The sequence below is a fragment of the Lipotes vexillifer genome, unplaced genomic scaffold (assembly GCF_000442215.2).
Source record: "Lipotes vexillifer unplaced genomic scaffold, Lipotes_vexillifer_v1.1 scaffold747, whole genome shotgun sequence".
Classification (NCBI taxonomy): Eukaryota; Metazoa; Chordata; class Mammalia; order Artiodactyla; family Lipotidae; genus Lipotes; species Lipotes vexillifer.
This window is the reverse complement of record NW_006772445.1, coordinates 982,134-1,007,060: the sequence shown is the minus strand read 5'-3', so window position 1 is coordinate 1,007,060 and position 24,927 is coordinate 982,134. Positions and strand designations below refer to the sequence as shown.

At 42.6% G+C, this 24,927-nt stretch overlaps 1 protein-coding gene across 1 annotated transcript in view; it reads left to right on the top strand.

The window, feature by feature from the left end:
• Window positions 1–6,968: 6,968 nt before the first annotated feature.
• The window catches only part of CDS1 (CDP-diacylglycerol synthase 1), a 67,063-nt gene continuing 49,104 nt past the window's right edge, over window positions 6,969–24,927 (top strand). Inside the window, exon 1 of the mRNA XM_007447516.1 lies at window positions 6,969–8,037. Coding sequence (XP_007447578.1) covers window positions 7,921–8,037 — 117 coding nt within the window. The 5' untranslated portion in view covers window positions 6,969–7,920. The remainder of the gene's footprint in view (window positions 8,038–24,927) is intronic.

Here is a 24,927-nt window from a genome sequence, read left to right as displayed (position 1 = left end):
GGGAGGTAATTAGGATGAGATGAGGGTGGAGTCTTTATGAATTGGATTAGTGACATTACAAGAGTCATGTGAGAGCTGGTTTTCTCTCTGTGCTCTCTATTATGTGAGAATACAAGGAGAAGTCAGCAGTCTACAACATGAAAGAGGGCCCTCACAAGAACTCAACCACGCTGGCACCCTGATCTTGGACGTCCAGCCTCCAAAACTGTAAGAAGTAAACTTCTGTTGTTTATAAGTCACCTGGTCTATGGTATTTTTGTCATGGTGGCCTGATCTGACTAAGACAACAAAGGTTCATCCCTCTTTAGTATCAGATAATCCTCAGCAGGACTGCTAGGTAATGCCTAACGCCTACTGCAAGGACAGCCAGGGACCCTTTTGCTTATTACTGAAGCTTTGTCAATTTTTCCTGACATTGCTATATTAACAATTTTCTTGGTGTTTTGAAACACTTATAACCTCTTTTCTAGTATATGTCAATGATTGCATAGTTTTGAGTAATTTCTTTAATCTATATTTATGCAGAGTGATACTATTCATGCATTCTCTTGACTGGATTGCCAAATGACAAGGTTGTCTAAATTTGCTCCGCAAGTAAGCTAATTGAAAGTTTTGCCTTATAAAAATCTCAGTGTCCTTGCACTGGATTTTTAAATCAATAAAATGTTTTCATTGCACCACTAATTCCTCTTCAAACATACTGGAAATAACTTGGCAGAACCAGTTAGTAAGTCATTTTGGCATTTGTTCCCTGAACACAGCAGTACAGTAATTACCGTCTGAGTGGTATGTTGCTGAAGCCAGGTTTGTTGAGAAAAACACACACACTGCAGTATTAGGTCCTTCTTAAGCATATTAGGTTAACAACCTCTTCTGGTCCACCCAAAGATACTCTAATCGATTTCCTGCTTTAGGCTCTTCCCAAATTCCTGGGGGGTACAGTGAAGGCCACAGCCCCTTTCCACTCCCATACATCAACCCATACCAGTTAAATGCAGAAAATGCATCAGATACTAAATGATCAAGGCACAAATTATTGTTGTTAAGAGGATGGATGAGATTGATTTAATGTCCATAATAATTTAGGATATTAATATTAATTTGGGGAGCAAATCAATTAAATCTCAATATATGATAAATATATTTTTTCTAAATCAAACTGTGAGAAAAGAGGAGCAACAGACAATAGGCATTACTAGAAATACATCTAATTTTTAAAGCCTTTTGTAATATGCAGGAATAAAATACATTCACTACTGAAATAATCTTTTTTTTTTTTTTTTTTTTTTTTGTGGTACGCGGGCCTCTCACTGTTGTGGCCTCTCCCGTTGAGGAGCACAGACTCCGGACGCGCAGGCTCAGCGGCCATGGCTCACGGGCCCAGCCGCTCCGCGGCATGTGGGATCTTCCCAGACCAGGGCACGAACCCGTGTCCCCTGCATCGGCAGGCGGACTCTCAACCACTGCGCCACCAGGGAAGCCCTGAAATAATCTTTTAAACATGCTTGCCGACGATATTTTCCAAACCAAAAATTAGGCTTCATAAAGTCTAGCAAAATGTGTCTTTTGTTTTTGTTTTTTGCTATGAGAATATAAAGACATGGGAAAGTTTTGTAGATTTTTTAAAACCATTGTCATACATGGTTATATATTTAATAAATACACTTACTGAAAAAAATACATATAATTGGGACGATCTGGAAAAATCCAATATGTGTAATCTTCCGGACCAATAACAGTCAATCTTTAAAGTGCTGTGCTTCATTGACTCAATTAAACCATCATCTAAAAAACTCACCATTATTTTATGTACTGCTAAGAAAAATAAAATGGTCAATTAAAATATAAAACAATGTTTTCTTATTACTTATTATTCTTATCAACTGTAAGACACACTATGATTTCAGAGAGGTTAAAATGTAAATTAAAAAGGGTGTCTTAGAAGAGATATGGTATTTGATATGGTTTCAATAGACATGAATCGTTTAGCTTTTATTTCTCTGATCAGTAAGGCTTTTTTCACAAAGAGATCTTATGGCTATTATTGCACCTTATAAGGAAATGATTCCATTGTAAAAGTATAAGTATACAAGAGTTTGTAAAATAAAACATAAGTGGGAAAGGTGAGCTATGGCAACAGTGGCACTCAGTGGCTAGCTCCCTCACAGTGATGGTGCAAGCTGTGGTGGTCTGTCCCAGTGGGTCTAGCAATGTGGGCCCTAGTTGGCTGGTATGGGTATGGCTTTGACTATGGTCCTTGCTGCTGCTGGGCATCCTTTGTTTCTACCAGTTTTCTATGCTGAGTCCTCCAGCTTTCCAAAGAGTTCTGTGAGCTTCTTATTAACCTTTCAGTAAATTCTTTGCCTAAGTCAGCCAGACTTGCATCTAACAACCTTGACTGATACTTCTGGATTTCAGCCGTTTGTTGAACAGAGATAACTGATACAGTTTGAAGCAAATCAGTGATTTAGCTCTTCTAAGGACAGTTACCAATCTCTTCCACTTCTCTAAATGACCATCTCCAAAAAAGATATAAATCCAGCCATATTCAACATTTAAAAAGTAGTTGAATCATGCAGTATCAAAAGCACACATACACCCATTCTTTTAGAATATAACTTACAAAGTCCTAGAAGGAATAGGGACTTCACTGGTGGTGCAGTGGTTAAGAATCCACCTGCCAATGCAGGAGACACGGGTTAAAGCCCTGGTCTGGGAAGATCCCACATGCCGCAGAGCAGCTAAGCCCAACTAAGCCCACAACTACTGAGCCTGTGCTCTAGAGCCCACAAGCCACAACTACTGAGCCTGCATGCCTAGAGATTGTGCTCTGCAACAAGAGAAGCCACCACAATGAGAAGCCCACACACCGCAATGAGAAGCCCACACACCGCAATGAAGAGTAGCCCTCGCTCACCGCAACTAGAGAAAGCCCGTGAGCATCAACAGAGACCCAATGCAGCCATAAATAAATAAATAAATAAATAAATAAATAAGGACTATACTACCTATTTTACAAAGGAATTAAATCACCAAAATATAATTTGCTCAGATTTACTATGATTCAGTGGAGAAGCTAGAAATGGAAGGAATTCTGCAGTCACCATACATATGCAAACTACATGGTAGTAAATTGATTCTAGTTCTTACTACTGCTGAAGGATAAAGCAAAATTTAATTAATTTGATAGGCTGATGATTTCTTTGCAATTATTTGCAAAGTTTCCCTACCTCATTTCATAATTTCTATGCACTTTACCAAAGCAATGTCAGCATATCCCTTTTTCTTCAAAGTCTTCTGGGGTATTGCAGCTTTAGTGAGTTTAGAAGCTGAATATTGCTCTCCTTGAGATATGCAGCTTTTAATAATATATTGATAAACGGTAATAATAGGTAACACCTGTATAGTGCTTCACTAGGACCAAGCATTGTTCTAAGTACTTTACGTATATTAACCAATTCAATCTTCATAAGAATTCTGGGAGGAAAATAGTACCTCTCTTATCCTCATTTTTTTTTTTTTTTTTGCGGTACGCGGGCCTCCCACTGCCACGGCCCCTCCCGGGCCGGGGCACGAACCCACATCCCTCCACCTGCAGCGGCAGGCGGACCCGCAACCACTGCGCCACCAGGGAAGCCCACCCTTACCCTCATTTTATAAATGAGGACACTGGTGACACGGGCCAGTAGGTGGCAGAGCTGGGACTTGAATTCAGGCAGGTTTGCTGATGAATTCCTGTGCTTAATTGTTATAACAAGTTGCCCTCTTTTAGAATTTACTTGTTTTTGCTACTACTTACTTGCAGTACATAGTGAACCTGACAGAATTTAAAATACAAAAAACCTAGGTTTCAATTCCAAATTTCCTTGGCAAACCTGGGTAGTTTACAGGCTGAACCTCATATTTTTTCCATGTAAAATAAGAATAGGGCTTCCCTGGTTGAGAGTCCTGGTTGAGAGGCACTGGTTGAGAGTCCGCCTGCTGATGCAGGGGACACGGGTTCGTGCCCCGGCCTGGGGGGATCCTACATGCCGCTGAGCGGCTGGGTCCGTGAGCCATGGCCGCTGAGCCTGCGCGTCCGGAGCCTGTGCTCCGCAACGGGAGAGGCCACAGCAGTGAGAGGCCCACGTACCGCAAAAAAAAAAAAAAAAAAAAAAAAAAGAATAATAATATTTGTCTTGCCTACTTCGTAGGTTGTTGACTAGAATAAATAAAATCATGTGAAAATGCTTTTTAAAGTGTTACATAAAGAGTTATTACTTAAACTTTGGGCACGTCAGTTAGGATGTGTGTGATCAAATGTTCTATAAAGTTAATTGGGTCACAGCTAGAAGATGGCGGAGCTATGACTTGAAACCAGGGTCGCCCGTATATAAAACCGTGCTTCTTACTATATCACTGTACTTGCTCCTCTGATAGTCAGATGTACACTGTTGTTTTCCTGTGCAGTTTCATTGAAAATAAGAATGTAAACATAAATTGTCCTTCAATAATTTACCACAAAATGTTTCTCTGGTTGGCCTAAATCATAAATTTCTGTCTGTGACTTACAGAGGGAACTGACGGAGGGCAACAGAGGAAGATAGGTCAAGCGACAAAAAACTATAATGCAGGTGTCCAAGCAACCAGAAACGCTTGGCTGAGGAAGATTTCTTCTTTCTCTGGCAGGCTGGGGACATTCCAGTTGAGCACCTTTGAGTCTCTGATGTGGAAAGCAGCAGGGGAATGTTTATCACTCTGGGAACATTTTGAGGGTACTCAGGGAAGAGGGTGATAAGGGGTCTCTCCATCTCATAAGCTTACTACTTTGGGCAAGGTCCCTCCATCTCTGGGCAAAAGAGGAGGTAAAAAAAAAATCTAATAAAAATCATATAAATAGTTAGGACTCTCTCTTTCCTCTTTAGCAAATGCCTTGCTAAGAGTTATAAATCATTTCAATATCACTAAAGTAGAAAATCTATAAATCAACCAAGAAATGTTGGCCAAGTGTCTCCTGTGATTAGCCTATGCATGTGCTTTGAGTTTACATGGTGCCCTTTAGCAGATTAAATTCTTATAAACCTAACAGGTGAGGCCTTAGAAACCATTACGTGCCAGATTTTGCGTCATCAAACATAAATGTAATAAACTTTGAGAACGTAAGCTCTCTGAATGAAGAAAAATGAAAGATAAAAATGAAAAAGAAAAGAAGGCATTAAAAAAGTTTGAGACTATAGGGCTCAGTAAGGCCAGTTCTGGTTGACTATATCATAATATACCTTAAGTAAACTGCACCAGTCGTTACTGTAACCCTGTTTTAATACATCGTAAAATCAATCTTTCTCCTTTTCACATAAAGTGAAAAACAAAGACACGTGAGTACCTTTCTAAGACTAATATAGACCTTTTTAGTTAAAAAAAATACAAATACTATATATCTTTCCCTGGTTATGCTATACCTCTGCCATTCATTCATTTCTTCGTTCACTTTTTCAACAAAAGTGTTGACTGTATGAGAGTGGGGGCCAGCCCTGTGGCAAGGGATTGGGCTGTGAAGATGAATAAACAGTGGTTTCTTCTGTCTGGGTTCAGTGTAATCACTCAACAAGTGGCAATAACTATAATGAAGGCAGAAAGAAATGACCATTTCCACTGAAATACAGAGCTTAAAGAAGGGTGAGATAAAGTAGTAAACCACTCTAGTCTGGCAGTCTCTGCCCTGGTCCCACATTTCCTGGGTCAGGGAATACTATTTCTCCTGGCATGCATTCCTGTCCTCTGTTGTTCCCTCCTGCCACTTTTCTCATTACCATTTTTTCTCCTGCAGCAAAGGGAGGAGAAAATCAAAGGAGCTATTGGGTTTACTAGGGGAAGGGGAAGGAGGAAACCATTCAGGTGCAATGCTAGGTCCCCTTTTCTTGAGGCATGGGAGAAAGGAAGGTCTGGGTTCTGATAAAGAGAGGCTTTAGTTTCAGAATCATGTGTAAGCTGGAAGGGACCACAGGGGCCATCCTCCTTACTGTCCACCTCATAGTTGGGGACATTGAGGCTTAATGACTTATCCAAGGCCACACGCAGTTAGTGGCATTGGTGGAACTAGGACTCAAGTGGGAAACTCCACCACTGCCTTCAGCAGTCTCTTCAACCTTATGTTCCTGACCATCAGGCAGCGTTTCATCTCTGGTCCTCCAAAGAAATGAAGAACAATTGATTAAACTAGTCACCCCATAGTCTTCTGTTCCTTAAGGAAAACCGCACCATGACTGTGACTCAAAGGACTTATTTGCATATCTTTTGTCATTTTTGTTACTCTTCCCATAAGACTGACTGATTCTTCTCTCTATCCCTTTGATAATATGGTGACCTAATCTGAGCTCAGAGCTTTAAAGATTTGTTTGATGAAGTAAAATAATGTCTTTGTGCTCTGCTTTTCAATGCATCCTACTTTGACTTTCTGTTTTTGCTTGTTATTCAATTTTTGGAACAACCTTACTTATTTTCAGGGTGTCAGTAATGACCTGAAGAAATTTCTATTGTTGATTTATTTCTATAAGGGTGCTTTCCTGAACGTTGTCCTGTTTGTGTGACGGCCTGTCTCCTCCCCCCGCCCCCCATTTGTCAGCTTGTCAGTAATGACCAGGTGGTACATACATGTCAAGAAAACTAATCACCTTCTAACAGGATTTGGAACGGAATTAATGCAGATCTTGTGCCCTTCCTGTTCCAACTTTAGCAGCCCAAGGTCCATGACTGCTTAGAGATTAGCTGGTTGGCAACTGCAACCCCTGGCACCTCAGGGTCCTGGTTCTCTCTTCAGGCCCTAGGCAGTGAATTTTGAGAGATTCAATACTCGAGTTCCTTGGAGACAGAGTTTGGGTATGTGGTTGAAACTGGCCAACCCGGGACGCCCAGTGAGGCAAACGCATCTCCTATTTTGCAAGCGACGCCACTGGGTCACAATGCCGCGAAGTCGTCGAGTTCCTCCTGCCAGACAAGTTTCTGCTTCTGGTCGCCTCTGAACCTCCGACAGTCCGCGGTGTATCAAGCTGCGGCGGCCGCGGAGCCGTTCGAAGGGGTAGTGCTGAGTGCTGTCAGTATTGACCAGGCGTCTTCGAGTGGTTCTTTCAGCCCAGTTGCTCCGTGACGAGTCCACAAGTTCTCACGCCTCACTTCCAAGCAAGCTGCTCATCCCTCTTCCACCTCCCTGCTCCTCACCTTTGTTCCAGCCCGCATATTTTCTCAACGCCGCCACCTGTGTGCTCGCAGAGACCCGGGCGGAGCCTCGGTCCAGACCCATGACGTCACCCCTAGGCGATGGAGGCGGGGCTGTGGGAACCGCAGTGCAGCGCAGAGGGGCGGGGCGGGGCGGGGCTTGCGGCGCGTGACCTGGCTGCGGGAAGCAGCAACCCGGAGAAAGGTGTAGCGGGGCCGGGACCTGCCGACTCCTGAGTCGGGGGGCGGGGCGGGGAGTGGCAGGGCCCGGGCGGCTGGAGCCCGGTGAAGCGCTAAAACGGGTCACGCTTCCCCCTTCCCTCCCCGTCCTTTCTTCTCTTCCCACCTGGGCCTCTGCGTGGGGACGCGCACCTGGCAACCGGCGGCTGCGCTCCGCCGCGCCCCCACCTTCTCTGCTCGGGCCGGGCGCCCCGAGCCTGCCCCGCACTCCGAGCCCGTCCCCGGCTCCCGCCCCTCGCTTCTCTACCGGCCCCGCGCTCGCAGGGTGCGGCCTCGAGCGCTCGCTCGTTGATGCCGTTTTGGGGGTGACCCGGCGCGGTGGGAGGCGGCGGCAGCGCCTCCACGGTGGGGGCGTGTTAGTGGCCGCGGCTTTGCGGGACGTCGGGTGTGTAGCTGCGGGGCGGCAGGGCGGCCAGCCGGCGAGACCGCGCGTGCAGCTCGGGTTTCGGGACGCTGGAGGAGAGCGCCCCGGCCGCGCGGGAGCGGGATATGTGGGAGCTCAGGCACCGGGGAGGCTGCCCCGGCCCCGGGGGAGCGGTGGCGCCGCCACCCCGCGAGGGAGAGGCGGCCGGCGGCGACCACGATACCGAGAGCACCAGTGACAAAGTAAGTAGAGCCGCGAGAGGCGCACACCCGCGCCCCGGCTGGGTCCTGGCTGGGGCCGGGACACCTGGGAGGGAGGGTGGGGCCCCACTGAATGTCAGGTGAAGTTGCGGGCTGCGCCGCCCTCCCGGCCTGGCTTTGTTTCCTTCTTCCTCAAGTGGGACCCGGACCCCAGCGATGGTGCGTTTCCCAGGATGACCTCGACCGCTGCCAGCGTAGCTGGATGATTCAACTTGACTCTAATTTAGTTTCTGCCCATTCCAGTCCTCCTCCCCGGGATCTGGGGCCGACGCTAGAATCGGGATGGAGCCTGCCACCCTGAGAGCTGCAGCTTTCTAGTAGCTGCCACCTCACACCTCTTCTCGGGAGAGGAACACAGTTAGTAAGGACTAAACTTAAGTCATGCACCTTCGCCTCTAACATGTCATTGGATCCTGACGCTGGAGGCTTGGCTTCTCGCGCTCCCCCATCAGCACTTTCGTTTCCTCTATCCTTTTTCAGTATAATAGATTTTGGAGGTTTAAGAGGCTCCTACACGTGACCCAGTTGTGACCCTCCACGGCCGACAGTGCAGCAGTAGATTTCATTTTACCTGACACGTTAATTCATGAGGACTTTTAAAATTCCCATTTCTGTAGATTGCCTTTGTAAGTAGATGTAATGCCACTATTCTTTTTAAAGGTAGAAGAAAGTCAAAGTTCAGCTTATTTGGTAATAAGTTTAGGAAATTGGGCCAGGCAATAGATTGTTTTATGAAATCTTCTGTTTATAAAATTCCATTTTATCTTAGAAACTCAAAGCACTTAAGCTATTCCTAGAAGCATTCGTTTTTGGAAGCAGGTATTGCAGTTTGAATTACAGAAGTGAAGTAGATTGCTCAAGGTCAAGTCAGTGGCCTTTTGGAACTAGAAACTGTTTCCTGATTCCCTTTTTTCTGGTTTGCACTGTTGCTGAGACTCACTCACTCATCAGAACTCAGAAGTTCTGATTTGGGGGAGGTTCCACCTGGAACTTGCTGTTGATGAACTTGAGGTCACCCCTTATAAAGCCCTGGCAGGAACATATCCCACAACATCATGAAATAATAAATTTAACAGTGATTTTAGGCATGAAACTTTAGAATCAATGGGAAGACAGATCCTTTTTTTCCCCCCCTACCCTGATAGGCAGGTGGAATAAAATGAGTCTGTGATAGAACATATGTATCAAGGAATTATACAAAGTGTAACAGTTTCTAGCTTCTGAAGGTTGATGTTACAAAGCTAAAAAGAGTGGGCAAAGAATAGTTTTTGTGAAAACTGCCTTGGAAGCTAGACCAAAAATAGAATTAATTAGGTTGGGGTTTGTTTTGTTTTAGCACTGATACAGTTTAGAATCAAGGAAATACCAGCTTCCCCATGTTCACTTCCTTAACTGGAACAAGCTTTTAATAAGAAAAAACATGTTCAAGGAAGCCATCCATAAAATAACTTTTGAATTAATTAGTTTCTTAACACCCTAATATATTTAAAATGGAAACTACTTCTCTGGTTTGATTTGACTCATTAGAACTGTTGTCTCTAGCTATCTGTGAGTGGGTTACCTCACTGCATATTTATTTATTTATTTATAAATGCCACACTGTTGGTTTTCATTAATACATACCCAGCGGGATTTTGTTTTCTGAGAGTAGGTGTTGCCATGTGTAACCTGTTCTGTTAAGATTTCTTAGACAAGGATGAGCATTTTCTAAACCATATCTAAAATATTGCATACTTTTAGAGTTTATTGCAAGGAACTTTTGACTTGGCAAGCTTTGTGTCACTGAACTCTATCCTCTGTATGTCCTTTCTTATCAGGGTGTATATTTGAATGCACCTGTATTTCCAGGTCAAGGGCCATTATAAATCAGTTTGCACATCGGAGGCTGGTTAATATTTGGTCCATTGAAATTCTTTTAAGTGCCTTCTCCATTCAAGTTGCAGTAAAGGCAAAACTCTTATGGAATTAATGAAAGAAGCGCAGGAAGTGTGTTATATTCTGCTGTTATGGTATACTCCTGTGCCATTTTGTAGTCTTTTTTTATAACGGCGTTATTAACATGACCTTCTCATTGTTTAGGACCTGGAGACATACTGAGAGAAAGTTCTGTGGTCCAGAGCATTAACAAGTGAAAAGGTGCTTCTTACCTGCAGGGGAATGTTCCCAGTTGCTAAATGCTGCAGTAATACTTGAAAGATAACAAGACCACTTCTTCAAGGAACCCCCCAGGAGATATATATGAGATAGATTTAATATAAGTCTGAACAAGGCTTATTGTTAGCAAAGAGGGCATAGCTGGATGCTATATGGAGACAACAGGAAAGGCTTTAAAGAGGAGGTGAGGGTTTGAGCCTTGGAATTAAAAGATGCCTGGGCACTCACCAGGTGGACAAGTGTTAGGGAAGGGCATTCTAGGCAAAGGGCATGTGGAACTGTTTCATGAATCAGCATTCTAGGCACAGGGAACTGAGCTTAGTTTTATAATCCTAGAGCATAAACTGTATGTGTTTGTGAAGAGGGGTTGAGAGTTTCAGAGTCTTGTGAGGGAGGTTAGGCTTTCTTCCATGGACTCCTGGAAGCCACTGGAAAGTTTTTGCAGAGGCATTAGCCTATCATTCTAGCAGCAGTCTGGAGAAAGTGTTGGGATGGGGAGAGACCTGCCACAAAGAAACCAGATAGGAGTATATTGCAAATACTATGTATATGAAATAATGAGGGCGTGTACTAAGTCGAGTAGGAGCTGGGGAGTAAGGGTTGAGAGAGAGGAAGCATATATTAAATAATGGTGATGGGACCTAGACAAGGGTGATCAGGGTAAGACTAATAAAAGAAGAGCCTGCTGGGAGACACATTTTGATGCACAACTTAAGAGACTTAGGAAAGAAGCAGAAATGATTGGGCAGTTTTGCAGGGTTTTTCAGGTTATGAGCGAGATGGTGAGTTGGGTGGGGCAGGAATGGCATTCTCTAAACAGAGAAGTGGTTCAAGGTGGTGGTGGGAACTGAAATGAATGGTCAGGTGTGGAGACTTTTGATTAGGATAGAGAGGGCAGAGAACTGAAGACAGAGCCTTGGGAGGTGCCCATGTTTAGAGTTGGGTTGGAGATGTAAGAAGGTGCCAAGATACTGAGGTCCTGGGAGCTAAAGGAGGAGGAATTGCTTAGAGGGTATCATCACTAGTATTTAGAAATGAGGAAGGGGCAGAGAACATGGAATTTAGCAAAAGATCTTTTATATTTTTATAATACTCATTTATTTAATTTCCCTCTCAATTTCTTTCTTTATTTTTATTTATGGCTGCATTGGGTCTTCGTTGCTGTGCACGGGCTTTCTCTAGTTGCAGCAAGTGGGGGCTACTCTTCGTTGTGGTGCACGAGGTTCTCATTGCGGTGGCTTCTCTTGTTGCAGAGCACGGGCTCTAGGCGCGTGGGCTTCAGTAGTTGCAGCGCACGGGCTCAGTAGTTGTGGTACACGGGCTTAGTTGCTCTGTGGCATGTGGGGTCTTCCCGGACCAGGGCTCGAACCCGTGTCCCCTGCATTGGCAGGCGGATTCTTAACCACTGTGCCATCAGGGAAGTCCCAGCAAAAGATCTTAAGAGAAGCCACGTTTTAGGCCAAGGAATGTGAGATGTAAAATATTGGTAGCAATTGTAGGAAGTGCCGGTGGAAGGGAGTACAGGATAGCAGCTAGAGAGGACTTGGAGGATCAAGTGAAAATTTCCTTTTACAAAGAAGGGAAGATAGGTATTCATATAAAGAAGTCAGTGGACTTCTGGTGGTGCAGTGGTTAAGAATCCGCCTGCCGATGCAGGGGATACGGGTTCAAGCCCTGGTCCGGGAAGAACCCACATGCCCCAGAGCATCTAAGCCCGTGCGCCACAACTACTGAGCCTGCGCTCTAGAGCCTGCGAGCCACAACTACTGAAGCCTGCGTGCTGCAACTACTGAAGCCCACGTGCCTAGAGCCTGTGCCCCACAGCACAGGCAAGCCACCACAATGAGAAGCTCGTGCACCTCAACTAGAGAAGGCCCATGTGCAGCAAAGAAGACCCAGCACAGCCAAAGATAAAGAAAGAAAGAAAGAGAGAGAGGGAGGGAGGGAGAAAGAAAGAGAGGAAGGGAGGGAGAGAGGGAGGAAGAAAGGAGGAAGGAAGGAAGGAAGGAAGGAAGGAGGAAAGAAGTGGGAGCACAGATGCTGATATGAGGGTGGGCAGTCCCTAGGAAAAAGAAAGTAGACATGGTGTGGAGAGTACAGGTGGTTGGAGTATTCAAGGAAAGTAAAGAAGGAATCGAGGTTAGATACAGAAACATTTTGAAAAGCAGAAGAGGAGAGATCAGTGTTTGATGCTTTAAATTTTTCCAGTAAAGTAGGGTCTGAGAACCACAGAGCTTCAAGAGGTCTTAGAAACAATTTAGTTCAACCATACATATATACATATATATGTGTGTGAGTGTGTATATATATGTGTGTGTGTGTGTATTTTTAAATAATAAACTTGCCCTAGACTGTGTTTGTTATTGCCCGAAATGACCTCAAGCGGGTAGCAGAGCTGGAACTAGAGCTCATCTCTGACTGGGACACCTTTGGAATGTCATTTTAGAGAGTGTGATGTAAGATGACCAAGAGGCAACTGGCAGAATTATCAAACTCAGTGAAGCTTCAGTTGAACTAAAATAACACAAATTTGTTATGTATTGAATTAGCATGGTTCTTAACTCAGTAGCAGTAGTAGTCATAATAGTTGATGCTTGTAGAGTGATTTAGAGAAAACAGTAATTTCACATCTTTCTTTTTTTGTTCCTCAGCTATATGGGTTAGGAATATTTCCCATTTAATAGCTGAGAATAAGAAAGGCACTGGGAGTGATTGTGGTCGGGAATGCCAGGACAAGGATGCCAGAGAGGAGTAAGTGAGCCAGGGGGGCCAGGATTGAACACAGTTAGGATAGGCAAGAAAGTGGATGGAAGCTCAAAGAGGGCTGTTGAAGCTTTGGATGGATTGAGAGAGACTGAGCAACTGAAGTGAAGCTAAGACCTAACTGACTGGACCGGAAGTGGGAGAGAAGGGGGTGCACAGGGAATCCGTGGCCAGTACAGGGAGCACAGGTGGAATAGTGCACTGGTCAGACGAGGACCCCGTGTACTCGTATGTGGGGATGCTACTCTGATACGGATTTGGGTTTGCGAAGTTGAGGGTGAAACAGTTTGGAGGTCAGTTAACTTCTGTCCTTCCTCATTTGAGATGGGTGTAGTTTCTTTCAAAAATATTCTAATATTTAAAAAATAAATTTTTAATTTTGGAACTTGTGTTTCCATAAATTCTTCACTTTGGCACACTTGACTGTGAGTTGTCTTGGTGTCACTTGAAGGTGTACTAAACATTTTCTATATTTTTTCCATCTAAATATAGGCCATTAATAAAATATGAATATGTAGATCTAGATGTCCAGAATAAAATGTATGTTGGTATTCCCCAATTGTTCATCAATTGTTAGTCACTGTTATCACCCAAATAAGTTTCCATGTTGTCATTTGCAGCATATTCATTTTATTTAACAACAGTTTTTGAATGCTGGCTCCCCAGATATCACCAACCCACCAGCTGATAAGACAAAATTGAGTCTATTGCTTCCTGTGGTGAGGAAAAACACCACCTCAATAATAAGCTTTGGCAGCTCTTGGAGGGAGGGGGCAAAGCAAGGTTGGATTTTATTGAGAATTGGAAGTTTGGTTTAAGGCAGGTCTTTCAATGCAGGGTCTTGATCAGGACTGGGTAAGGATCACAATGTAACAGTTTGGGATTGGTGGCAATAGCCAGGCAAGGATTTTGAGGCAAGGGATCAAACAGTTTTAGGAGGAAACTTGTTCGTTGGTGCTTCCTATTAAAGGGTTGATGTTTTTCAGAAGTTCTTGTGATGAACAGTTAGCTCCAGAGCAAGTATCCGGGAATAGTAAAGCTATGGTAATGAAGACAATTGGATTCTAAAGTCATGTTCATGGAGGCAGTAAGCTTTGTGGGGTGAAGGCATGTAGTTTCTTTCTCACATCTTTAAAATACATGGAAACAATGAAGAGACTGAGAGAAAATGCTGAAATGAGTAGTATAACCTACCATTCTTTCAAGTAAGACCTGTTTAGCTTCAAGATTTTTAAAAAGCCCCCTCCTTTTAGGCACAGAGCTCTGTGTCATTTGAGGGTTTCCTTTTGCTTGTTTGAAATTTTAATGCTGTACTAGGTACAGGGAGGGATCAATGTGAACCTCAAGGGACCTATAGTGGAGAAGCTGACCCTGATTGACCACTTTTTAGGGGACCAGGTGTAAAAGGGGTGGAAATTGTGTTTGATTTAGTACGTTATCCTTTGTTGCATTCTAAACTGCTGCTTACCTTCATTAGTTTAGAGACTTTGGAACCATCATCTTGAATGGTCTGGAATCCCATGCCCTTGTTCTTCCTGCTTTCCAGTCTCCAGTATTGAGAAGCACCTCAGTCCTCTTTCCTTGTCCGCTGGCTCCTGCGCACTCTTCAGGAGTCACCATAGCTACAAGTGACATACACTAAAGTGACCATACTTACACTGTGCAGTTGGACATGCGCAACACCGATGAGTTCATCACTGCAGTAAAGATGATGAACAAACCCCATCACCACTAAAAGTCTGCTCCTGCCCTTCTGTAATTCCCCTTCTACACCTTGATAACCACTGATCTGCTTTCTGGCACTATAGATGAGTATGTATTTTCTAGAATTTTATATAAGTGGAATTCTAAACATACATGTATGCATATACACATATGTATATGTATGTATACATATACATACTATATGTACATTTTGTCTGGCTTCTTTTATTTGTTTATTTTAAATTTATTTTTTGGCTGCGTTGGGTCTTTGTTGCTGTGCGCAGGCTTTCTCTATTTGCAGTGAGCAGGGACTACTCTTCATTGCAGTGCGGGGGCTTCTCATTGCGGTGGCTTCTCTTGTTGCAGAGCATGAGCTCTAAGCGCGTGGGCTTCAGTAGTTGTGGCTTGTGGGCTCAGTAGTTGTGGCTCGTGGGCTCTAGAGCGCAGGCTCAGTAGTTGTGGTGCACGGGCTTTGCTGCTCCGTGGCATGTGGGATCTTCCTGGACCAGGGCTCGAACCTGTGTCCCCCGCATTGACAGGCGGATTCTTAACCACTGCCCCACCAGGTAAGTCCATGTCTGGCTTCTTTTTACTGAGCATAATTTTGAAATTCATCCATATTGTTGCATACTTCAGTAGTTCATTTTTGTTGTTGAGTCGTATTCCACTGTATGGATGTAGCCCAATTTGTTTTTTTCAACATTTGAGTTGTTTCCAGTTTGGAGCTATTACAAATATAGCTGCCATGAACACTGTGTACAGTCTTTGTGTGGATATATACTTTCATTTATTTAGGGCAGATACCTAGGAATGAAATGACTATGTCATAGGGTGGATGTATTACTTAACTTTTTAAGAAACTGCCAAACTGCTTTCCAAAGTGTTGTACCATTTCACATTTCCACCAGCAGTGTGTGAGAGGTCCAGTTTCAACACATCTTCTCTGAGACTTGGTATGTTCAGTTTTAAATTTTAGCTATGCTAGAAGATGTGTCATAGTATCTTACTGCGGTTTTGATTTGCATTTCCCTAGTAACTAAGATGTTGAACATTTCTTCATATGCTAATTTGCCATCTGTGTATTGCCTTTGGTGAGATGTCTGTTCAAATATTTTGCCCATGTATTTTAATTGAGTTGATTGTTTCCTTATTGAATTTTGAGAATTCTTTATGTGTTCTGGGTGCAAGACCTTTATTTGACATGTGATTTGCAAATATCTTTTCCCAGTCTGTAGCTGTTTTTTCATTCTCTTAACACTGTCTTTTTTTTTTTTTAATAATGATTTTGGAAATCTTCTAGGATTTACTATTTATTTATTTTAAAAATTTTATTTATTTTATTTACTTATTTTTGACTGTGTTGGGTCTTCATTGCTGCATGCGGGCTTTCTCTAGTTGCAGAGAGTGGGGACTACTCTTCGTTGCAGTGCACGGGCTTCTCATTGCGGTGGCTTCTCTTGTTGTGGAGCACGGGCTCTAGGTGTGCAGGCTTCAGTAGTTGTGGCTCACGGGCTCTAGAGCACAGGCTCAGTAGTTGTGGCACACGGGCCTAGTTGGTCTGCAGCATGTGGGATCTTCCCGGACCAGGGCTCGAACCTGTGTCCCCCGTGTTGGCAGGTGGATTCTTAACCACTGTGCCACCAGGGAAGCCCAACACTTTCTTTTGAAAAGCAGAAAAATTTAATTTTGAAGTACTTTTATTTATCACTTTTTCTTATATGAATCATACTTTTGTTGTCATATTTAAGAAATCTTTGCCTAACCCTAGGTCCCAAAGATTTTATGGAATTTTTATATCTTTATGTAAATTTCTATGATTTGTTTTGAATTAATTTTTGTAAATGGTGTGAAGTACAGATCAAAGCTTTTTCTTCTTCCTTCCTTTCACATATGGATATCTAATTATTCTAGCATCATGTATTGAATTTACCTTTCAACTTTGTTGAAGTCAGTTGGCCATAGAAGTGTGGATTTATTTCTGGACTCTCTCTTCTGTTCCATTGACATTTTTTTTCTTTTATGCCAGTGCCACAGTAACAACTTTATAATAACTTTGAAAGCAGGTAGTGTAAGTCCTTCAGTTTTAGTTCTTTTCCCCAGGTGGTTTTGGCTCTTCTAGGTCCTTTGCATTTTCATATAAATTTTAGAATCAGTCTGTACATTTCCACACACAAAAAAACCCTAATGAGATGATTGGGATTGCACTGAATTTGTAGATCACTTTGGAGGAAAACTGTCATTTTAATTTCCTTTCTGCATCCTGGCTACATTGCTTAGAGCTGTGTAAACTTGGGCACTTTACTCAACCTTTCTGAGCCTAATTTTTTTCAGTTACAAAAAGGATGTGATTATTTATCTGTAAGGTAATGTGAGGTATAAATAAATCAATATTTGGAAAGTACTTTTGCTCTTATTTTCTAAGTACATTTCACTGTAGGAATTAGATTTACAGGGTAATAAAGAAAATTTAATTTTTTCAACTTTCATCCACCATTTACCAGAAATACTTTCATTATCATTTTACATTTGGAAAAGAGTAGTCTTTCATAGTCAGAAGCCCTCATTTTATGTAAGTGCTACTGAGCTCCCAAGCAAGGTGACTTGGCCAAAATTACTCACCTAGCAAGAACAGTTGAGAACTATTTTAATCTTAAATGTTAGCATGAGCTGACAGACTCAGTTCATTCAACACATATTTACATAGTGCCTAATAAATGCCAGCCACTGCGCAAGGTCGTCTGCCAGCCTCTTGTGAGTCAAAAGTGAGGCCAATAGTATTTCTTCTTCTCACAAAGCTTATGAACTACTGGGGAGGGTTGTGGCACATCACCATTATTGCCAAGTGGACTTTGAGGTGGTGTGCTGAAAGTCCAATGGTTTTATTTTTTAAGGAAACCAAGGGCTGAGGGCTTTTGGCCATTCCTATCTCTTCTTTGGAAAAATGTCTATACAGGGCTTCTGCCTATTTTTTGATTGAGTTGTTTGGATTTTTTGATATTGAATTGTATGAGCTGTTTATATATTTTGGATATTAATCCCTTATCAGTCATAATATTTGCATATATTTTCTCTCATTCAGTAGGTTGCCTTTTTGTTTTGTTGATGGTTTTCACTGCTGTGCTAAAGTCTTTAAGTTTAATTAGGTCTCATAAATAAACGTTTATTTATTTTTGCTTTTATTTCCTTGCTTTAGGAAACTGATCCAAAAAAATACTGCTACAATTTATGTCAAAGAGTGTTCTGCCAGTGTTTTCTTCAAGGATTTTTATGATTTCCAGTCTTACATTTAGGTCTTTAATCCATTTTGAGTTTATTTTTGTATATGATATGAGAAAACGTTATAATTTCATTCTTTCACATGTAGCTGCCCAGTTTCCAGCACCAGTTATTGAAGAGACTGTTTTTTATCCATTGTATATTCTTGCCTCCTTTGTCATAGATTAATTGACCATAAGTGCCTGGGTTTATTACTGGGCTCTCTGTTCTGTTCCATTGATCTATGTGTCTGTTCTTGTGCCAGTACTATACTGTTTTGATGACTGTGGCTTTGTAGTATAGTATGAAGTCAGGGAATGTGATGCTTCCAGCTGCATTCTTCTTTCTCAAGATTGTTTTGACTATTTGGGGTCTTTTGTGATTCCATACAAATTTTAAAATTATTTGTTCTAGTTTTGTGAAAAATACCATTGGTATTTTGTTAGGGATTGCATTGAATCTGTAGATTGCCTTGGGTAGTATGGTCATTTTAACAATATTAGTCTTCCAAATTCATGAACATGGTATATCTTTCCATCTGTTTGTGTCGTCTTCAATTTCTTTCATCAGTGTCTTATAGTTTCCTGAGTACAGGTCTTTTATCTCCTTAGGAAAGTTTATTCCTAGGTATTTTATTCTTTTTGATGTGATTGTAAATGGAATAGTTTCCTCAATTTCTCTTTCTGGTAGTTCACTGTTAGTGTACAGAAATGCAATAGGTTTTTGTATATTAATTTTGTATTCTCCAACTTTATCATCATTGATGAGCCCTAGTAGTTTTTTAGTGGCATCCTTAGGGTTTTCTGTGTATAATATGTCAACTGCAAACAGTAACAGTTTTACTTCTTCCTTTCCAGTTTGGATTCCTTTTATTTCTTTTTCTTGTTTGATTGCTATGGCTAGGACTTCCAATACTGTGTTGAATAAAAGTGGCAAGAGTGAGCATCCTCACCCTGTTCCTGATCTTAGAGGAAATGCTTTCAGCTTTTCACTGTTAGGTATGATGTTAGCTGTGGGCTTATCATATATGGCCTGTATTATGTTGAGGTATGCTCCCTGTATACTTACTTTGTTGACAGTTTTTGTCATAAATGGGTGTTTTACATAAAAATTTTTGTCAAAAACTTCTTCTGCATCTATTGAGACAATCATATGATTTTTATTATTCAGTCTATTAATTTGTTGTTGTATCATGTTGATTGATTTGTGGATATTGAAAAATCCTTGCGTCCCACTTGATCATGGTGTATGATCTTTTAAATATATTGTTGGATTCAGTTTGCTAATATTTTGTTGAGGATTTCTGCATCTATGTTTATCAGTGATATTGACCTGTAATTTTCATTTTTTGTGATCTCTTTCTCTGGATTTGGTATCAGGGTGATGCTGGTACCATAGAATGAGTTTGGAAGCATTCCTTCCTCTGCAAATTTTTGGAATAGTTTGAGAAAAATAGATGGTAACTCTTCCCTAAATGTTTGGTAGAATTCACTTGTGAAGCCTTCTGGTCCTGGACATTTTTGTTGGAGTTTTTTTTTTTAATATATTTATTTATTTATTTATTTTTGGCTGCATTGATTTCTTCAGTGATCCATTGGTTGTTTAGTAGCATATTTTTTAGCCTTTTGTGTTTAGCCACGTGTTTGTGGTTTTTTGCATTTTTTTTCTTGTAATTGAAATAGTGTTGTAGTCAGAAATGATGCTTGATATGATTTCAGTTTCCTTAAATTTACCAAGGCTTGTTTTGTGCCCTAACATGTGCAGCTTGTGATCTGTCCTGGAGAATGTATTCTATGTGCACTTGAAAAGAATGTGTATTCTGCTGCTTTTGGATGGTATGTTCTATATATATCTATTAAATTCATTTGGCCTAATGTGTCATTTAAGGCCAGTGTTTCCTTATTGACTTTCTGTCTGAATGATCTGTCCATTAATATAAGTGGGGTGTTAAGGTCCCCTCCTATTTTTGTGTTACTGTCAATTTCTCCCTTTATGTCTGTTAATATTTGCCTTATTTATTTAGGTGTTCCTATGTTGGGTGCATATGTATTTGCAATTGTTATATCTTCTTCTTGAATTGATCACTTGATAATATCATTATGTAATATTCTTTGTCTCTTATAACAGTCTTTGTCTTAAAGTCTTTTTTTGTCTGATATAATTATTACTTCCCTGGCTTTCTTTCGATTTCCATTTGCATGGAATACCTTTTTCCATCTCCTCACTTTTAGTCTGTGTGTGTCTTTAGCTCTGAAGTGAGTCTCTTATAGGCAGCATATATGTAGGCCTTGTTTTTATATGCATTCTGTCACTTTGTGACTTTTGATTGGAGCATTTGGCCCATTTACATTGAAAGTAGTTATTGATATGTATGTTCTTGGTGCCATTTTTTAAATTGTTTTTGCAGTTCTTTTTTGTTCCTTTCTTCTTTTGTTGTCTCTTATGATTTGATGATTATCTTTAGTGTTATGTTTGGATTATTTCCTCTTTTTTGTGTGTGTGTCTATTGTCGATTTTTGGTTTCTAGTTATCATCAGGTTTATACATAGCAATCTGTATACATACATGATTGTCTTAAGTTGCAGATTTCTTAATTTCAAATACATTTTAACAACTGTGCATTTGTCCTCACCAACCCTTACAATGACTGTTTTCAACATTATATTTTACATCTTTTTGTTTTGTGTATTCCTTAACTCCTTATTACAGACATAGATGATTTTACTAGTTTTGTCTTTTAGCCTTCCTACTAGCTTTGTATGTAGTTGATTTACTACCTTTACTATATATTTGCCTTTACCAATGAGCTTTTTCCTTTGTAGTTTTCATGTTTCTAGTTGTGGCCTTTTCTTTTTCTCTTAGAAAAGTCCTTGTAACATTTCTTGTAAAGATGATTTGGTGGTGTTGAACTCTTCTAGCTTTTGCTTGTCTGCAAAACTTTTCATCTTTTCATCAAATCTGAATGAAAGCCTTGCCAGGTAGAGTATTCCTGGTGCTAGGTTTTCCCCTTTCAACACTTTAAGTATATCATGCCACTCCCTTCTGGCCTGCAGAGTTTGTGCTGAAAAGTCAGTTGATAAACTTATGGGAGTTCCTTTCTACATAACTTGTTGATTTTTACCTTGCTGCTTTTAATATTCTCTCTTTATCTTTAATTTTTGCCATTTTAATTATGATGTGTCTTGGTGTGTTCCTCTTTGGGTTGATCCTGTATGGGATGCCTTGTGCTTCCTGGACCTGAATGTTTGCTTCCTATTCCAGGTTAGGGAACTTTTCAGCTCTTGTGTCTGCCCATATGTTCTCTGCCCCTTTCTATTTCTCCTCTCCTTCTGGGACCTCTGTGATGCAAATATTAGTATGCCTGATGTTGAAGTGGAGCTCTCTTAAACTGTACTCATTTCTTTTTATTTGTTTTTCTTTTTTCTGTTCAGCTTCAGTGATATCCACTATTCTGTCTTCCAGTTCACTGATCTGTTCCCTTGTATCATTTAATCTACTGTTGATTCCTTCTAGTGTATTTTTCATTACAATTATTTTGTTCTTCATCTCTTTTTTGGTTCTCCTTTATATCTTCTAACTCTTTGTTATGAACTTCTAACTTCTCACTCATACATTCTTCTTCCAAGTTCTTTGATAGTCTTATGATCATTACCCTGAACTCTTTCTTGGGTAGATTGCCTATCTCCACTTCACTTAGCCTTCTTCCAGGGTTTTATCTTGTTTCTTCATTTGGAACATGTTCCTCTGTTGCCTCATTTTGCCTAATTTGCTGTTTTTATTTCTATGTATCTGGTAGACTGGTTACATTTGACCTTGGAGAAGTGGCTCTTCATAGGAGATGTCCTATCAGCACACTTCCCTCTGGTCATCAGAGCTATATGCTATAAGCATACCCCCTATGTGGACTGCATGGCACCTTCTCTCATGGAGGGCTGTCTAATGGGGGTGGTCTGGTTGGCATGGCTGGCCCCTCGTCCAGTTGGTTGCTGGACCCTGCCACGTGCACAGGCTGCCAGCTGCTCTTTGGCAGGGCTGGGTCACAAGGTCACTGGGTGCAGAACCCCAGGGGGTCCCAGGGCTAGTGCTGGCTCACTGATGAGCAGAGCCAGATTCTGGGGTGGGTGGTTGTGGGGCCTAGGCATCAGAACTGGTGTCAGACTGCTATTGGGTAGGACTGGTTCCTGACATAGCTGGTGTGGAACCCAGGGTGTCCAGAAGCTTGTGCCAGCCCCCTGGTTAGTGGGGCCAGATCCTGGAGTGACTGGCTGAGGGGTGTCTCAGAGCTGGTGTTGTCCTGCTGGTGGGTGTGGCTGGCTTGTCCTGAGGCTAGAGGTGGCTCACTGGTGGGCAGGGCCTAAACCCATAGCGTTTGGGGGCCAGTGCCTGCTCACTGGTGTGTGGAGCTGGGTTCCAGGGTCTCTGGCTGCAGGGCCATGGGGGTTCTGAGTCTAGTGCCTGGGCAGTGGTGTATGGGGCCAGGTCCTGGGCCTTCTGGTGGACAGGGCTGTGTCCAGGAGTGGCTGTGGGCTCAGAGTTTCTTAAGGTAACCTGCCTTCTGATGGGTGGGGCTGCAGGTAACATGCTCAGCTAGTTACTTGGCTTGACGTATCCCAGTACTGGTGCCTGTAGTCTGGTGGGTGGGGTTGGGGTGGGGTGGCAGACCGGGTCCCAAGGCTAGTAAGCTAGAAGGAGAATTCCAGATGGACACTTGCCAGCATCCAGCATCACGTGATAGCATCAGAATTCTAGATGGACACTTCTACATGGTAGAAGGAGCTCCCCAAGATGGCTGCCGCCAGTGTCTGTTTCCCTGGGGCGAACTCCAATTGTCTCCTGCCTCTACTTGAGACTTGCCAACATTAGCAGGTGCATCTGATCCAGGCTCCCTTCAAATTACTGCTTCTGCCCTGGGTCCCAGAGTGTGAGAAGTTTTCTCTGCACTCTTTAAGAATGGAGTCTCTATTTCCCACAGCCTCTGGGTCTCCCAAAAGTAAGTCTCCCGGCCTTCAAAGCCAAGTGTTCTGAGGGCTCATTTTCCCCGTGTAAAACCCCCAGGCTGGGGAGCCTAATATGTGGGGCTCAGACCCTTCACTCCTAGGGGAGAACCTCTGCAATTGTAATTATTCTTCTGTTTGTGGGTTGCCCACCTAGTGGTATGGCTCTTGACTATACCACAACACTACCTCTCCTACCCATCTCCTGTGGTTCCTTCTTTGGATTTTTAGTTGTAGAAGATCTTTTCTGGTAGATTCTATCACTCTCATCAGTAGTTGTTCTGTTAATAGTTGTAAAGTTGGTGTGCCCATGAAAGGAGGTGAGCTCAGGGTTTTTGTACTCCACCGTCTGGGCCGTGATTGTCTCTTGAGGGTCTAATAAAATGATGGAAGTTTAAACACTTAAAAAAATTATATATGTGGGTATATATATATATATATTCATACATATATATGTGTGTGTATATCTATATATCTACATATCTATACCTATCTATCGATTGATACAGAGCAGGGCCCTGTGAGGCTCTTGGGCACAAAGCCTTTCTGAGTCCCCCATTTCTTTGATTACAGGAAATAGCCTTCATTCAGCCTCCATGACTTTCCCTGAGTTCCAGTGGGCAGATTCAAGCAGTTGTTAGTTACGGAAGGGAGGGGATGCGAGACAAGAAAGAAACAGTCGAGAGACACAATAGTGCAGCCTTGGGGCAAGGTCCTGGTTCCCCATCAACGGATACACACAACCATACCTTTGAGCTGTTTTGCAGATACTGAAACCCCCTCCAGGTGGGAAGAGCTAACAAGTAATGATGGTATGCTTCCCACAAGCACGTAGACCCCAGACCAGTTGGAACCTGAAGGTTGATGATGCTGACTCCTACTTAGCTCACCACCAACCAACCAATCAGAAGAATGTCCACAAGCTGATCACACCCCATTACTGTAAAACTTCTCACCACCCTCTCCAAGTTGGGACACACGGTTTTGAGGGCATTAGCCTGCTGTGGCCCCCTTTGCCTGGCAAAGCAATAAAGCTATTCTTTTCTACTTCACCCAAAACTCTGTCTCCAAGATTTAACTCGGTGTCGGGGTACAGAGGCCGGATTTGGCTTCAATTTTGGTGCGCAGCATGGGACTGACTCAGGGACAGTCCCAGGTTGGGGGTGGGGGGTCCCTTGGCTTGATCGGACGCTCTGAGGTTTTCTCCACGCCAGCCTCTTTCAAGAGAGCGGAAGGTTGGAGAATTCCTTTAGAGGCCAGATCACCTGGGACTCTTGCTTGGAAAGGCCAAGCCCCAGTCTATCCTGTCTGCCATCCTGGCAGCTGGAACTCCAAGGCGGGAGTAGGGCAGAAGAGGGACCACCCTGGCAGCTGCCAAGGCCATCTCTGCCTTGAGGACATTCTCTCTTCCTCCCCCCTCACTGCCCTGGACTTCCTACTCCAAGGAATTGTTTTGGGGAAGCAGAAAAGTAGCGTTTCGGATGTTGCGACACCTCTGCCAGTGTTTTGGTAAGCCTCCTCAGCTTGCATGCTGAGGCCACTTGGTTTGGTCTGTTTGGCGAACCTCTGGTTCCTGTTTGGGGATTTTTCCATTAGGAAGATCCAAGGCCACCGGGTTAGTGGGAGTTGGAAGCCAGTTTGAGCCTTGGGCTGTTTGTTTTTGTGTGTGTGTGTGTGGCTTCTGTTTGGCTGGCGAGGATTCTGGTTTTGCTTTCCATTTTGTGTGTGAGGCTGTTTAATTCGACTCAACATGGGAAGCGCTTCTTCTTGTATTCCATCTGGTAGCCCCCCGGGAAAATTTTGGCAGATTGGTCGACCTATAACTATGAATCTATGACTAAAAAGAATAAGGTTCTGTTGTAATTCTGTTTGGCCAAAGTATATTCTTTTTTTTTTTTTTTTTTTTTCAGTACGCGGGCCTCTCACTGTTGTGGCCTCTCCCGTCGCGGAGCACAGGCTCCGGACGCGCAGGCTCAGTGGCCATGGCTCATGGGCCCAGCCG